At 41.7% G+C, this 17,532-nt stretch overlaps 1 protein-coding gene across 1 annotated transcript in view; it reads right to left on the bottom strand.

Moving 5' to 3' along the window:
• dom (domino helicase) overlaps positions 1-16,512 on the bottom strand; it is a 33,202-nt gene extending 16,690 nt beyond the window's left edge. Inside the window, exons 1-8 of the mRNA XM_090105271.1 lie at positions 15,923-16,512; positions 11,492-11,703; positions 10,948-11,404; positions 10,695-10,835; positions 7,864-9,134; positions 4,273-4,593; positions 3,520-4,194; positions 3,016-3,224 (exon numbers count right to left, since the gene is read on the bottom strand). Of these exons, the coding sequence (XP_089961397.1) occupies positions 3,016-3,224; positions 3,520-4,194; positions 4,273-4,593; positions 7,864-9,134; positions 10,695-10,835; positions 10,948-11,404; positions 11,492-11,703; positions 15,923-15,982 (3,346 nt within the window). The 5' untranslated portion in view covers positions 15,983-16,512. The remainder of the gene's footprint in view (positions 1-3,015; positions 3,225-3,519; positions 4,195-4,272; positions 4,594-7,863; positions 9,135-10,694; positions 10,836-10,947; positions 11,405-11,491; positions 11,704-15,922) is intronic.
• Positions 16,513-17,532: the final 1,020 nt, after the last annotated feature.

The raw sequence follows: 17,532 nt of genomic DNA, 5'->3' as shown, positions 1-17,532 counted from the left end.
TTATCAGATATAGCTCGCCTGTATGATCCTATGGGTTGGATTGCTCCTAAGATAACAACCGCAAAAATCTTCATTCAGAAACTCTGGAAGTCAAAGCTAGCTTGGGATGATAAGCTCACCCCCGAGTTACTTTCAGAATGGCAAAATTTTAAGGTAGATTTAAGAAACATAAAGAGCGTAGCTATACCAAGATGGCTACAAACTAGGAGAGGTGACTACGTAGAGTTACACGCATTCGCTGATGCATCTCAGTCGGCTTATGCAGCAGCGGTTTATCTGAAATCGAGAAATGTACAGGGAAACGTCACCGTTAATCTTGTTACAGCGAAGACAAAGGTAGCCCCAGTAGAAAAGGAAATATCTATTCCTCGCATGGAATTATGTGCAGCTTTACTTGCTGCAAAACTGGTATATGAGGTTTCACAAATCATGAACATCCCTAAATGCGACATATACGCATGGTCTGACAGTACAGTTGTTTTAGCATGGATATCGGGAGAACCCAGTCGTTGGACCACATTCGTATCTAACAGGGTCTCTGAGATACTCACTATGTTAGATCGAGAGCAATGGAGGCATGTCAAAACGGACGAGAATCCGGCTGACGCTGGTTCGAGGGGCTTATTGGTCCAAGATTTAATTAATCACGACTTATGGTGGCATGGTCCGAATTGGCTTCAAGAAGTAAACAAATACCAGCAGAGAGAGCGAGGCGTGTTTGAAACAACGGAAGAGACACGGTCTGTAAAAGTATTGAGTACAACGGTGAAAGACAAAGAAGATTTCTTTTGGATGAAATTTTCTACTTTACCCAAGTTGCTAAGGATATTAGCTTATTGCAGGAGAGTTTTAAATCTGAGACTACCCAAGGAGGAAAGGAGAGCTTTATGCAAAGGTGTCAGCAAAGAGGAGATACATTCTGTTTTACAATTTTGCATACGGGAGACCCAGAGAGTGTATTTTGAAGACGACATTATTCAATTGAGATCTGGTCATAATGTTTCGAAGAGGAGTCAGCTCCATACTCTTCATCCTATGCTGGATGAGAATAAGATAGTAAGAGTAGGGGGGCGAATCCATGAGGCTCATGTAAATTACGATAAACGCCATCCTGTAATTCTACCTAGTAATAGTCACTTAACTAAGTTAATATTGCAGGATGCTCACCTTAAAACTCTCCATGGTGGACCGCAGCTTATGCTAAATTATATTCGGTCCAAATACTGGATCATTCGAGGGAGGGATATGGTAAAGAAATGTTATCGAAATTGCGTTACTTGCATACGATACTCTCAACAAAATAACAATCAGCTTATGGGAAGGCTACCAGAAGCCAGACTGACCCCAGCAAGAGCCTTTAAAATTTCAGGAGTGGACTTTACAGGCCACATTAACATCAGATTTTCCCCAGGCCGAGGAGCTAAATCTTACAAGGGTTACATCTGCGTTTTTATTTGTTTCTTTTCAAAGGCAATACACCTGGAAGCCGTCTCTGACCTGAGTACTAACGGTTTCTTAGCAGCTTTTAGAAGATTCGTATCGAGGCGAGGACATTGCGAAACATTGTACTCCGACAATGGCACGAATTTTATCGGTGCGGATAGGGAATTGCGAAACATGTTTGACCGCTCAATATCTCAACTTCCTGACGAGCTTCAACATCTCCTTGTGAACGAAGGCACTACATGGAAGTTCATCCCACCACAAGCACCAAACTTTGGAGGCTTATGGGAAGCTGGTGTCCGCTCTGCAAAAAAACATTTGAAAAGAGTTATAGGAGATAGTACACTTACCTTTGAAGAGCTAACAACAGTTTTGACACAGATCGAAGCGTGTCTAAACTCCAGACCCTTATCGTACATGAGTGATAATCCCGATGACCCCATGCCGTTAACTCCAGGACACTTCTTAGTAGGAGAACCACTACTTGTTATACCGGATGAGACTTGTGAGGAGAAACAAATTTCGGAATTAAGACGTTGGAAGTATTGCCAAAAATTAATGAACGATTTTTGGAGGAAGTGGTCCGATGAATACTTAGTAACGTTGAATCAAAGACATAAGTGGACCACAAGAAGACCGGAGCCTGAAGTCGACGACATCGTTATTATCAAAGATAAGAATATTCCTCCAGCTAAATGGTATTTGGGCAGAATCATTGAAAAACATAGTGGAAAGGATAACATAACGCGTGTAGTGTCCATTAAAACCAAAAATGGTATTTGTAAAAGACCGTGTAATAAATTATGTTATCTGCCTAAAGTTACCGAATAATTTGTTATTGTAATTAGTTTGCTATTCGAGTCATAGTTATACTTTATTTTTATATAGAGAGTTGAGTTAGAAATTACTATGTATGTATGCGAAATACTGCTCACGGTGGGCGGTTGTTGTAATTAGATAACTTCCTAAATATTTTTTTATGTTTTCTGATTTCAATTTAACTTAAATTAGTTTATTAGTAGTTTATGTCTAAGTTTCGTAAAGAACTACGTTCTTTGGTGGGCGGAATGTTCAAACTTAACCTAATGTAACCTAACATATATCAATAACTGTCAAATCCCGCCGCGTAATGTGTCAAGTGTCAAATATAATATGTCAATTGTCAAATGTGTCAAGTTGTCTCTTAAAGTCAATAATAGATGACGCTACTGTGTTTTTAAATGGCACTATAGAAATTATTTTCTGTATACATATATAATCTTAAGATGAGTGAATAAATCGAGTTTTGTTTGAGTAATAGTGTGTTTCATTGAGTATAGAGTAACCCGCCGCGTGTAATAGAGTGAATTTAAACAGTTAATATTTGTCTTTGTTAATAAAAATCTATGGATGCGACACCCGCTACTGTCGATCCCGCTAATACCGTACGTAGGTAAACACGCTCGCTCGTCTGCGTGTGCCATTTCGAAATTATCGTATGAAGATTCCCTACTTGTCGTATCTGTATATTGTGCTTTTATTTCGTGATGAGTATAATCGATGAGTATGTAGGGGGGGGGGGGGGGCACTGACCGCAGTCGTACTGCAGCAGGCGCGGGTGCGGGAAGGCGACGGCCTGGCGCGCGGCGGGCGCGTGCAGCAGCGCCAGCGCGCGGCGGGCCGGCGGGCCCAACGCACGGGCCAGCGCGCCCGCGGCCCGCCGCCAGGCGCGCGCCCCCGGCCCGCCGCCCGCCGCCAGCACCGCGCCGCCCGCACGCGCCGCCGCCCAGCACACGCTGAACCTGCCGCAATAACAACAACGTTAGTGTGTGTGACGGACACACGGGGCGAGGCGCTCGTGTCGAGAGAGAGAGTAAAAAAATCCTCACAAAAAGAAATTGTATGAAGTGCGACTAAAATGTTTATTTTATTTTTATTTTTATTTGGTCCGCTAACTGGACGTTCCGACGTTTAGAAATAGTGAATATACAATCGTAATCTTTGTGACTTTTACTTGGACGGCCTTCTAAGAGCGAACACGACATGCAAACAATTATACTGGATTAAATCAAACTTAAAATATTTCGTAAATCGTACCGGTCAATAACGTCGTGCATCTCCGCGAGAACGTCTTCGATAGATTTGTGCGGCATCAGCGAGAGCGGCGGCGGCACGGCGAGCGCGGCGCGCAGGTCCGCGCCGAACAGCGGCAGGCGCCAGCAGCGCCGCTCGTTGGCGGCCGCCAGGCGCCGCAGGCAGCCGCGCCGGTGCGCCGCCAGCCGGCCCGCCGCGCCGGGGGGCGGGCGCGCGGGCGGCGCGGCGGCCGGGGGGCCCGACGGCGGCCCGCCGGCCAGGCGCGGCGGCGCGGCGGGCGGCGGCGCGCGCGCGGGCGGGGCGCGCGGCACGAGCCGCAGGTGCAGGCGCAGCGCGGCGGGCGGCGGGCGCGGCGCGGCGGCGGCGGGCCGCTCGGCGAGCTCCTCCACGAGGCGGCGCGGCGGCGCCAGGTGGCGCGCGCGGTGCGCCGCGAACGCCTCGGCGCCGGCCGCCTCGAGCGAGGCGAGGTCGCCGCCGAGGCGCGCGGCGGCGGCCACGCGCTCGGCGACGGCCGCCACGAGCGCGAGCGCGGGCACGCGGCACTGCAGCGGCGCGAGCTGCAGCGGCGACGACACCGGCCGCGGCTCGAACAGGTCCGGGTGGTTGCACACTTTTCGCAGTTGCATCAGCACGTTGATCACGCTCAACAGATTGCCGGAGGCGAGACTCTCTTTCGTCCTGAAAGGAAAAATGAGTCGAGTCAGCGTTTCGAAGTCTCCGAAACGCTAAAAGGAACGCATCGGAGCGCAGACGTACTTGGCGCGCGACATGAAGTCGTCGTAGAGGAAGCGCTGGCGCTTGGCGAGGCGGCACATGAGCACGTGCTCGTACTTGCGCGGCATCTGGCGCTCCACGTCGGCCTTGAGGCGCCGCAGCAGGAAGGGCCGCAGCACCTCGTGCAGGCGCCGCACGAGCGCCTCGCTGTAGCGCGTGCTGCCCTCGGCGATGCCGGCGACGGGCGCGAACCACTCGCGGAACTCGCTGTGCGACGCGAACACGTCGGGCATCAGGAAGTGCATCAGCGACCACAGCTCCAGCAGGCTGTTCTGCAGCGGCGTGCCCGTCAGCAGCAGCCGCCTGAGGAGCGGTCGAAACGTTAGAGAAACGAACGAATTTATTTAGTTTTCAGAATTTCCTCCCGTTATATACGACTATTTTTCGGTGTCACGAGTGCCATTTTTATTATTTTTTAATTGTTTGATTGTATTGAGATTGATTGTTTATTGACATAATATATTCTTTTTAATAAATGTTTAAAATAAACAGTGCTGGACGCATAATAAGAAACACCTGACACGATCGATTATTCATAAAATGTATTTAACATTAATCTATACTAATATTATGAAGAGGAAAGGTTTGTAATTATATATGTACTAGATTTCCGCCCGCGGCTTCGCCCGCGTTTTCAAAGTTATTTCAGACTTATTAACATATAGAAATTTTCCTGACTTAAAGAAATTTTCCTTGTTTAAAGAAATTTTCCTGACGTATAGAAATTTTCCTGGATTATAAACATTTTTGCGGCAGAGAGAAATTTTCCTCACGTATAGCAATTTTCCTGGCGTATAGAAATTTGCCTGACGTATAGAAATTTTCCTGACGTATACAAATTTTCCTTATCTTTATAAATTTTCCTAATATATAGAAATTTTCCTGACTTATAGAAATTTTTCTAGCTTAAAGAAATTTTCCCGATGTATAGAAATTTTCCTGACGTATAGAAATTTTCCGGACTTATGGAAAGTTTCTTAAATTTTCCTTTCTTATGGTAATTTTCCTGGCGTATATAAATTTTCCCGGCTTATAAACATTTTCCTGGCTTATACAAATTTTCCTTATCTATATAAATTTTCCTAACATATAGAAATTTTCCTGACTTATAGAAATTTTCCTTGTTTATAGAAATTTTCCTGACATATAGAAATTTTCCTGGATTATAAACATTTCCCTGACTTATACAAATTTTCCTTATCTTTATAAATTTTCCTAACATATAGAAATTTTCCTAACATATAGAAATTTTCCTTGTTTAAAGAAATTTTCCTGACGTATAGAAATTTTCCTGACGTTTAGAAATTTTCCTGGCGTATAGAAATTTTCCTGGATTATAAACATTTCCTTGACTTATACAAATTTTCCTTATCTTTATAAATTTTCCTAACATATAGAAATTTTCCTGACATAGAAGTTTTTTTTGTTTATAGAAATTTTCCTGGCGTATAGAAATTTTCCGGACTTATGGAAATTTTCCAGCTTATAGAAATTTTCCCGACTTGTGGAAATTTTCCTGACTTATAGAAATTTACCTGACTTATAGAAGGTTTTCTAGCTTAAAGAAATTTTCCCGCCGTATAGAAATTTTCCGGACTTATGGAAAGTTTCCTGTCTTAAATTTTCCGTTCTTATGGTAATTTTCCTGACTTATAGAAATTTTCCTTGTTTTTAGAAATTTTCCTGGATTATAAACATTTTCCCGACTTTAATGCAAATTTTCCTTATCTTTATAAATTTTCCTAACATAGAAATTTTCCTGAATTATAGAAGTTTTCCTTGTTTATAGAAATTTTCCTGGTGTATAGAAATTTTCCGGACATATAGAAATTTTCCAGCTTATAGAAATTTTTCCGACTTGTGGAAATTTTCCTGACATAGAAATTTTCCTGACGTATAGAATTTTCCCTGGCTTATAAAAATTTTCCTGACGTGTAGAAATTTTCCTGACGTATAGAAATTTTCCTGGATTATAAATATTTTTGCGGCAAAGAGAAATTTTCCTCACGTATAGAAATTTTCCTGGCGTATAGAAATTTTCCTGACGTATAGAAAGTTTCCTGACGTATAGAAATTTTCCTGTCTTAAATTTTTCTTTCTTATGGAAATTTTCCTGGATTATAAACATTTTTGCGGCAAAGAGAACTTTTCCTCACGTATAGAAATTTTCCTGGCGTATAGAAATTTTACTGAAGTATAGAAATTTTCCTGACGTATATAAATTTTCAGGCCATTGGAAATTTTCCTTTCTTATGGAAATTTTCCTGGCGTATAGAAATTTTCCTGGCTTATAAACATTTTCCCGACTTATACTGCTGTCAAAAGTTACCCATGGCCATGACACATTAATACGAATAAACACATTTTCGCATTTATAATATTACTAGAGGTCCGCCCCGGCTTCGCCCGTGGTACATATTTCGCAATAAAAGGTAGCCTATGTCCTTTCTCGGGTATCAAAATGTCTCCATACCAAATTTCATGCAAATTGGTTCAGTAGTTTAGACGTGATTGAGTAACAGACAGACAGACAGAGTTACTTTCGCATTTATAATATTAGTATGGATGTATGGATGTATGTATGAATGTATGTTTGTATGGTTTTCACGCATAAACTACTGAACCGATTTAAAAAATTCTTTCACCATCAGAAAGCTGCATCTGAGCAACATAGGCTATATTGCATTTTCAAAAAAATTAGAAATCTTTACCAAAAATGCAATAATGTAACCCAAGGTTTAAAATATTATACTTTTAAAAAGTTATTACTGTCATATTACCTGTGCACACTTTACGATTACACCCTGTATATATAAAAATGAAAACCGTTTTCCGTGAAATAATTAATCTCTAGTGCGTTGTCAAATAAATTTTGTATAAAACATAAGAAAGTGAAAGAGATAGATACAGTTAAAAGTAATAATCAGTCTCGCATAAGACGTGCAGGCTGTCTACAACTAGGCCTTCTAAAAGATTTAAAATAAATACAGTTTATTGAAAGTTTTTGTGTGGGCTTTTTATTTTACTAAAACCAGCGCCTGCTCACAAATTTTATCTGCGTATCATCCCTGCGGTAAGAGCGAGCCAATGTGTAAGGTGTTACTAATTATGCGTCCACCGCAGTATTAATTATAATTTGATTTTTTTTAAATAGATAGCTTCCTGCCTATCTATAAAAAAATCAAAATCTGTAGAGTAATTTTAAATATCTAAGCACACAGATGGCAGAGGGCTACTTTTCTTTATACTATGTTATGATATTGTCTACTATTCAACTATGTGGAGCTGTGTTTATATTTACATGCTAATGCACACGCACACACACACACACACACTGACACCCATGCTCTTATTGGCCCTTTCACACACATACTCACTTTCACACGCACACACGCACACACTCACTTATTAATATTAAGCTTTATTTATTCACACACACTATTTATTTACAATTTGCTATGACCAGATTTAAAATACTTTTCCTTCAAAACCATACAAAATTCCCAGCCCATATATTATTGTTCTATAATTATTATTTAAGGCTTGCATGGCCAATTGGCGTCGATGTCTTACCTCTCTGTTTGAAAATTGAGCAGCATCTGCCACCGCTGGGATTTAAAGTTTTTGATGTTCTGGGCCTCATCGAGTATTAAATATTTCCACCGTTTCCTTCGAAAACTTTGATGGTCCTGAACGACTAGTTTGTACGAGGTTATGCACACGTGAAAAGAGTTCGCTTTCGTCCAACCGACGCGTTTCAACTTTCGCTCTTTGATCGTCCCGTAATAGGTGAGTATCTTGAAGGCGGGGCACCACTTCTTGAACTCCATCTCCCAGTTGAGCACCACGGAGGTGGGCGCCACGACGAGGTGCGGCCCCCAGTCGCGCCGCTCCAGCGCCAGGTGCGCCAGCAGCGCGATCGTCTGGATGGTCTTGCCGAGCCCCATCTCGTCCGCCAGGATGCCGTTGAGCCGGCGCGCGTGCATGGTGGCCAGCCAGTGCAGCCCCACGTGCTGGTACTCCCGCAGCGAGTGCTTCAGCAGCCGCGGCACCGGCGTGCCCACCGCCGTCTCCGACAGCGTGGTGCCGGTGGGCTGCAGCGACGCCGCCAGCGACGCCGCCGCCTCCACGCGCTGCGAGCCCTCCTCCTGGTCGCCGCCCGCCCCGCCTTCGGCGCCGCCCGCCGCGCCGTCCATCAGCGCCTCCAGGGGCTCGGAGCCCGTCGACTCGCCGCCCTCCGAGTCGGTGTCGTGCTCGTCCTCGTCGCCGTCCGCCTCGCTGGCGGTGGAGGAGGCCGCGCTGGCGGCGGGCGAGCGGGAGCGCGGGGAGCGCGCGCGGTAGCGGCGCAGCAGCTCGTCCAGGTCCAGGTCGGCCTCGTCCTGCAGCGCGGCCAGCTCGGCGGCGGTCTCGTCGGGCCGCTCGGCGCGCTCCTGCTCGGCGATGGTGGCCTCGTCGTCGGCCGAGTCGCCGTCGGGCCCGTAGTCGGAGGGCGGCGGCGAGTGCGCGGGCACGTAGCCGGGCGGCAGCAGGTCGCCGAGCGCCAGGCGCGACTCGCGGCGCAGCGCGGCCAGCTCGTCGCGGTGGTCGCCGGCCGAGAGCGCCGCCTCGCGCTCGGCGGCGGCGATGGTCTCCTCGTCGTCGTCCGAGTCGCCGCGCGGCTGGAACTCGTCGTCGGAGGGCGGCGTGTCGGGCGCGTCCCCGGCGCCCGCGCCGCCCGCCGAGTGCAGGTTGGCGGCCAGCTGCCGCGAGTATCGCTCCGTGCGGTCGACGATGTAGCTTAGTTGCTCGTCCAGTGCTTCTTTCCGGGCTCTCTCCACTCTTTGGACGCGTTTCCATTCGACCAGCTAAAAATTAACAAGTTAATGTATGTATATTATATTGGCGACGTTTATAGATTCTCTAACTGTGTGAGTAATATGCTTAGGGTGGATTTCACCAAACGAGAATAAGTCTCACTCCAGAGTATACAGCAATAATCCTATGATCAAACTATTTTTATGTTTCACCAAGGACTTATCCTAGGGTTAAACAGTTATTCTCTTTTCAACCATTCAGTTTGGTTCCAAATCAAAGAATTACTATTACAAGATTCAAATATATTATACTCTCGTATAGTGGTGAAATGTAAACGAAGTGTACGGTTTACGTATTACATCGAATGTGGACTGATCCATCTTTGCCAAAAGAATCATTTGCCTATCCTCGCGAGCAGTGGTTTTTCATGGTCGAGCTTTTCTAGGCACTTGATCGGAAGAAGCTCTTTTAAATAAACTATAGCATTGAATATATTTTTATCGAACACTCTAAATGATTTGCAATTTTCATGTAACTCCAGTTTTTGTCAAAATGTAAACTTAAAATTATTTTTCTTGTTGATAGGTCACAAAACTTACTTTTACCCATTTATACTGCAAAGCAAATTAATTTTCAGAAACTTTTAGATGGAATGTTTAAAAAACGGTGCAAATATTTGAAGAAGAAAAAAATATTGGCGGCATTTCAACAGGTTTTGAATTTGGAACACTCGAACCATACTGTTTCTAATTTGTTGTCCATACTGAAAATACTCGGAAATCTGACTTCACTTAAAGTTGTTTAATTTTATTAATTTAAGCTAACGTTTGATTAAAATGAAGCAATTTCTCATAAAACTAGATAAACGGGTGTTCTAACTATTACATATGAAATAATGCTTAATCTCTAATACGTTAATACACAAATGTAAAAAATTTGTAGACTACTTCATTGTGTTACGTGTTTCTAATTAAACGTCCACCACTGTATAATTATTAGCGATAATTAAAGTGTTCCCAGTTGTCCCATAATATCATAGCATTATTAGCAGCATTTAGCGCGACCTATAATACAGTCCACATTCGATGTAATACGTAAACCGTACACTTCGTTTACATTTCACCACTATACGAGAGTATAATATATTTGAATCTTGTAATAGTAATTCTTTGATTTGGAACCAAACTGAATGGTTGAAAAGAGAATAACCGTTTAACCCTAGGATAAGTCCTTGGTGAAACATAAAAATAGTTTGATTGTTTGATAGCACTTGCCCATCGTCTGAGTCTGTTTTGCTCACATGCTACTTCACTACACTCTCCCCTCTCGGGTAAGGGAGACACACGAACACTAGTAACACTTTTTTGATGCACGCACACACTAGAACCGACACACTCCTGGGGTATTTGTCCGAGATTGAATAGTTTGTTGCGCTGCTGGGACGCTCTGCTGTTGGGCTGCTGGGACACTCTGCTGTTGGGCAGCGACCTATGGATAAAATATTTGTTCGCTGCTCGAACACGAAGTTATAGCATGTATTATTCTTGAATAAAGTCATGTTTGGTGAAATCAACCCTTAGAGTATTAAAGTTTTAGTTTTATTAAAATACCTTTTCCACATTGGCCCAAAATGTTCTTATTTCTTTTGCTGCAAATACTGCTATTTTTTTTAGTTGTAATTCTTGCGCTTTTTCTGCCTTTTGGGCTGCTACAGCTTTGTCTTGGAAATATTTTTGAACTGCTCTAGCACACTGTAAGGAAAAGAGACAACGTATTTATTTATTTTTTATGAAAAGTAACCAAATTAAAAACAAAAGTGACTAAGAATCTCTTTTGCGCATTACAAAAAGCAAAATTGCATACCTTTTTTGCTGCCTGTTTTTTCCACTTGCGTTCATGTGCAAAGTCTTGTGCGAGCCACGCCATCTCTTCTAACAGATAATCCCAGTGGGTCTTGGGGCGCGGCGGCTCGAGCACGCGCGGCAGGCGGCGCTCCGTCCACAGCCCCGAGCGCACCAGCTCCGCCACGCGCGACGCCACGTACGCCTCCTGCTTGGCCTTCTCCACCATCTCGTCGGCGGGCGCGAGGGGCGCAGGGGGCGCCGGGGGCGCGGGGGGCGCCGCGGGCGGGTCGGGCGCGGGCGGCGTGCTGCACGGCGCCGGGGGCGGCTCCGGCGGCGGCGGGACGGCCGGTGGCGGCCGCCGAGCCTCTAGGAACGCAACCAACTGAGGCGCCGGAGGCTTTTTGCGCCATGTCGCATAGTCCATCATGTTCCCGCCCGCCTGCAGGAAGTACAGCTCGCTGAGCTGCTCCGTATACCTGCGAAAATTTGCGACGCTTCAGCGGTGAAGATTAGTTACGCGGTGAGCTAAATAAGTTTAAGGATTATACTAAGTTGACTCTTACCTATCCCGTAAATTTTTTAGTCGAAGCAACTTGTATTCGAGTATTCGTTTACGAAGTGAGGATATATCATCGGTGAGGACTAGCTTGGGCCGCTTACGAGGTGGCTCGTCGGCCCGGTCGGCCGGGACGGCGCCGTTGAGAGCGGCGGCCGCGCCCGACCCGCCCGCGGCGCCCGCGACGCCGCCGCCTCCGCTCCCACTGCGCTCCACACCCTGTACAAAGTGTTCCACTATTAATGTGGGTATGTACTTCGTACTTATTAATAAAATCCTGACGAACACAATATCCCTTTACATCCATAAGATACCTTTCAATAATTGTGAATAGAAAATGCCTTGATCTTGCTATTTAATTAGATTTTTTACTTCACTGTTCACAGGTTTATAGAACGATGCCGGGCATGCATGCCCTGGAATCAAACTTACCAAAAATGAAAAACCATCCAAGCCCTTCTATCACTTTTTTAGTACATGTACTTATTGCCTTGTATGTTGCTCTTGAATGTTCCAAAAAATATAGAAAATTGACTATGGCGGAGAAAGTAATCGTACTTTAAAAGTAACAATCCTTTATTTTTCTCCTGCATGCATTTTACAGTGTGTTCCACTATTGGTATACTAAGCAAATTTTGCTGAACGTAAACATTAGTTTATTTTTTAAAAGAAATAGAACTGCATTCAAAGATTTTATACAATTCACTTGTATCGACCAGGAATGGAACTAACTATCGAACTAAAAAATATTTGTTACTAGTGGTCCGCCCCGGCTTCGCCCGTGGTACATATTTCGCAATAAAAGGTAGCCTATGTCCTTTCTCGGGTATCAAAATATATCCATAGCAAATTTCATGCAAATTGGTTCAGTAGTTTAGGCGTGATTGAGTAACAGACAGACAGACAGAGTTACTTTCGCATTTATAATATTAGTATGGATTTTCAGTAAAATTGGCTATCTTCAGTATTTCAAGTAGTTCACCTCCAGGGCCCATCGAAAATTTTACTCTGTATAACAAGTAGAAACAAGCAAGGAACCGCGCGGGTGGCGGGAGTGGAGGTTACGCTTGCCCGATCACGAATTTACAAAGCCTATAATATGAGCTTTTGAATCTGCATATTACTCGACAAAACCTAGTCTATCTCAGTAGACTGGACTCTCAGTGGAGTTTCGTTTGCAAAAATCGCGGACCTAAATCTGACTTCTGATATATATTGTATAGATCCCAGACATCCTATAGACAGATGTTGCCAACCAGTTTTGTGGTCCCCCTGCACCCCGGTAATTAAATATGGCATACAAAGAAAAAAATAAAAATTTCCAAAACATGCCGTGTGGGGTATCAAATGAAAGAGCTTATTGAGTAGATCACGAATATATAGCATACTATATACATTTCTTACACTTTCTCTAAGATTTTTTAGAAAATTTACGAAAATGGTCCATTTTTGAGTTAACTTTAAACCACTATAGATTGAAAACTCATGAATATATTTTTTAAATTATTATTTTAAATAATTAACAATAGTCCATTGTTTACGATTCAATATTTCGTACAGTGAAATAGTTGCATGGGGGGGAGCATTCAAAGATGGCGAGTATATTTTCAAGTTCATATAGTATATAGTTATTTTCATCAAATCCACCACATAGCTCACTTATATTATATTACGAACTATTGAAGAAATGGCTCAAGAAATGGCGTATGAAGGCAAATGAAACAAAATCTGTAAACGTCACGTTCACTTTGAGAAGAGGCTTATGTCCCGCAGTAAAATTAAACGACATTGTAATTCCTCAAGCTGACCATGTGAAATACCTCGGAATCCACCTTGACAAGAGATTAACCTGGCAAAAACACATCTTCACTAAAAGAAAACAACTTGGGCTACAGGCTAGAAAACTGCACTGGCTCATCGGTGGAAAGTCCCAACTGTCCCTTGAGAACAAAATACTAGTATATAAGGCCCATATGGACTAAAACCTCTATGGACATATGGGATCCAACTTTGGGGAACCGCGGCTAATTCCAATATTGAGATACTACAAAGATTTCAAAACAAGATACTAAGAATAATGACAAGCTCTCCGTGGTACATACCCAATGAGCTCCTTCACAATGACCTAAGAATCCCTACTGTGAAACAAGAGATCCAACGCTACACCAATTCATATAAAGACCGCTTAGCGCACCACCCTAATATTCTCGCCCAGACACTTATGGGTGAAGATCATCAAGCACGACGACTGAAACGAAAAATACCTCAAGATTTGGTCCGCCCACAGTGACCACACTGTTATAATGAGGATGTGACAAAGGTCACATACCGTGCATGCCAATAATGATATGTCCAACATGCCGCTTATTGTCCCAATTATGATGGAGACAGATCGCAGCAAAAAAAGATAAAAAAAAAAAAAAAGATTGAAAAATCAGCCCTAAATGAAATTGCCTCTATAGTCTAGTGAATATTTAGTGTGTAACAATATAACATCAAATAAACACAACATAACAGAACTATTAATTAAAAATTACAAAAACAATAACTAAACAGCATAACAATAAAAAAAAAAAAAAGAAATTGTAAGACATTTTATTTTCATCATATCCATCATGGAGTTGACATGAATTAAATCGCAAGCGAAAACGACTATGACGCTTTTTATAAAAGTAACAAAAAAATGTACAATGCTATAATTAAAATAATCCAATTATGATCATGAACCTTTATTGCACTATACAAATAATCACATTCACGATCGAAAAATCCAACTGCACTCACTACCCCGAAGATCTTTTAACCATTTTACCCATAAAAATGGCAAATTCGTTTTCAAAATACTGGCAGCATACGTTGAAGTTTTGTGCTCCTTCTTACATGTAAAATTATTATTTGTGTAAAATATTATAAATAAGCCAAATAATCTACAGAAAACCTGTAAAACGATGTTTTATCATTTTACAGTGTTTTAATATCACAAGACAGCATTTTTTTATTAAAATTGCAAAACCCTTTTGACGAATGTATTGCATGACACTGGATGCGCTATAGCACTGGCGCAAGGACATATTTGCTTTTGATTTTGTATTTTCTTTGACAAGGGCAATGGACGATTGTCATGCTCTATCTACCTTTTATTTTGTAATCTAAGTATAGATTTTTAGAAATTAAATATAGGTACTTCTCTACTTTAATTTACGAAATATAATATTTTAATGTATCAGGGATATGCCTGATGATTTTTAACCGACTTCATTGAAATTCACACACATATGTTTTACTTTAAATTTAATCTATGTTTTTTTATGCAGGTTACCTCTCTATGAAGATACAATTATTGATAATAGTCAAATGTTGCCTATTAAAATGACTGCTAAAAACCATTTTTATCTGTAAAATTATGCATACTTAACTAATTGTTTTAACAGTGACATTATGTTTTATGTTTATGTTTACACATGGTGTGGAAAAATGTATAATTTATTTGTTCTCAAAAAATTTATTACTTAATACTGCATTTACTTTGAGTCTAGACTTCAATCAATAATATTTTAATGGGTTGGCTTTAGTTAACTGCCGCACGAATTTGTTGGAAATATTTATATTTTTAGTTAGCTAGGTAATGTAAGATTGTAATTCCAAAATATTGTCGTTAGGAAACTTGTAGTTTTTTAGTTATTAATTTTTAAAGTTAATAATTTTTTGCGCGAAAAAAGTGCATTTATCTGTTTTGTTGTGCAAAAAAAGCGGACCAAGACGTTTCATTTCACTGTACTGTGACTTTACGCTGCGGCCGGCGAGTGCCAAAAGCGACTTTAGGGCGATTCCTACTCAAACAAAAAAAATCTACGTAGGTAGGTTAAAAAACTATTAAAGTTTTATTTTTAATATCTAAATAGGTAGCGAGGAGCGAAGCGACGAGCGTGTTAGGTTAACTTTTGAACTGCCGCACGAGCCGAGCGAGCGAAGCGAGCGTGCCGCGGCAGCGGCCGGCGAGTGCCAGAAGCGACTTTAGGGCGATTCCCACTCAAATAAAAAAAACTACGTAGGTTTTCACAACTTGTTTGTATTTTATTTATGTATCGTAAAATATGTTACTATCGTCTAATGCTTAGTTAAAATTATTTTACACCAATTCCATACATTTTGAGGTTAGAATAGGAAAATTGAATTTTCTCCAAAACTATTGGTTTCCTAACTTTCCCCTTTTGGTGGGAGGGTCCCCCCCTCCTCCCCCCCATCCCCCCCCCACAAAAAACCTATAATACGTGCGGCAGTTCTCTAAAGAAACCCCATTTTAATTACTTAATGAATCAATAAATCTTACTGGTACTAAAATACTGGCTACAAGTATTCATATTTTATTGCTACACAAGTTACAGGCAACAGTATATTTTGTGTCAAAATGAATAAAGGTTTAAAAAAAAATACTTACCATGGGTAATACAGCTGGAACTGTCGAAAACACAGGGGCGGTATCATCGCGCCCGTTCATAGTGTGACATTGCGAACACCCACTAAAATTATTTTGTCTATTTGATTAGCACCATAAAAGAATGTCACTGCATTAATAACTTCTTTGTACTTCTTTCTTTATTTATTATTATTTATTATGCTTCACGAATTTGTTTTGGTTTCCTTATTTTAGTAATCAATTCACATAAATTAGATGAATATAGCTACACATTTGGTGTTGTCAATTATTTTTGAAATTTATTTTAGATGCTGTTTCTATAAGTAAACCTTATAAATTACTTTAAAATAGAATCGTCTTACTGATATGCTACTTTTAACGTTTTGACAGACAAACCCGGTAGCGGCCATATTGAAAATCGAACAAAGCGGCTTCTAACGCGGCCCAGTACTTATACCTTAATCACAATATAACTTTGAAATATGCACACATCACTTTCTTTATAGAATAAAATACACATTTAAACGTCCTGTAGTATATTTCTTGACTAATATTTACGAGAGAAAGTCTTATTTCACTATAAACATCTTAGAATCGCTTCAGCAGACAAACAGTCAAACAATATAGCTGTCTCTTTTTGACACTGTCTTTAATGTCACTTTGACACTGTTTATAATGATGCTGTCACTATGTGACGCTTATGTTTTGGGGTTGCCAGTCGTACTTTATACTGTTAAGCGCCTTATTCACACTTATGTACACGGTCCATCCCCGCTGTACCTACGTCAGCTCAAGGCTGCGGTGCTGGATGTATCATACCGCGTTTTCCAATTACAGCACTAGAGCGCATATTAATGCGGCATAATGCTTAAGTTTTAATGTTCCAAAGCTCCAATCGAGTATATAATATTATATAATTGGTATAAGATTGGAGCTCTTAGAGTATATATTACAATAGTATAGAGCGCGTGTATTGTGTCCCTTCGTCCAGCATACTCACCACAACTCACCATGGAATCCTGATATTTCATGAATGTCAAAAAACTGTTCTGAAATAGTGCTAAATAGTGCCCAAAGGAAAAAAATAGTGCTCTTGTACTTGCGAAGTTATAGCCATAGTTCGATGAGTATGCTGGACGAAGGTTTCGCCCAGCATACTCACCTCCGTCCGGAGAATCTGTATACGCTTCAAACATAATTCATACTTCAAAAAATAGTTCCCAAATAGTGCCAAACGGTGCCCAAAAAGAAAAAACAGTGCTCGAATAACTTCGGAGTTATAGGCTTCGTTCAGTGAGTATGCTGGGCGTAGGTTCTACGCCCAGCATACTCACCTCAGTGCGCGAATATCGAACGAGCTATAGGTATAATTTACGTCTCAAAAAATTGTACTTGAAATAGTGCCCAATATCAGTCCAATTTTTGCTTGACTTTTGACTTAGAAAACCATTAAATTTTAATGTAAACTTCTACATACTAACGTAAAATGGGGTACAGTCGTCGACACATGTTTTTGGACAAAAATATTAAACTTTCTAATTGTAGACTTCATGTTATTGGAAATAATTATGGTATTTTCTCACATGTCAAAAACTTTCGATTAAATGCATTATTATATATTTTATAAATAA

The sequence above is a fragment of the Colias eurytheme genome, chromosome 9 (assembly GCF_061535395.1).
Source record: "Colias eurytheme isolate Ceu_HAF_F1 chromosome 9, ilColEury1 Martin Lab GWU primary, whole genome shotgun sequence".
NCBI classification, from domain to species: Eukaryota; Metazoa; Arthropoda; class Insecta; order Lepidoptera; family Pieridae; genus Colias; species Colias eurytheme.
The sequence above is the reverse complement of the archived record's forward strand: the minus strand, read 5'-3'. Positions and strand labels throughout refer to the sequence as shown.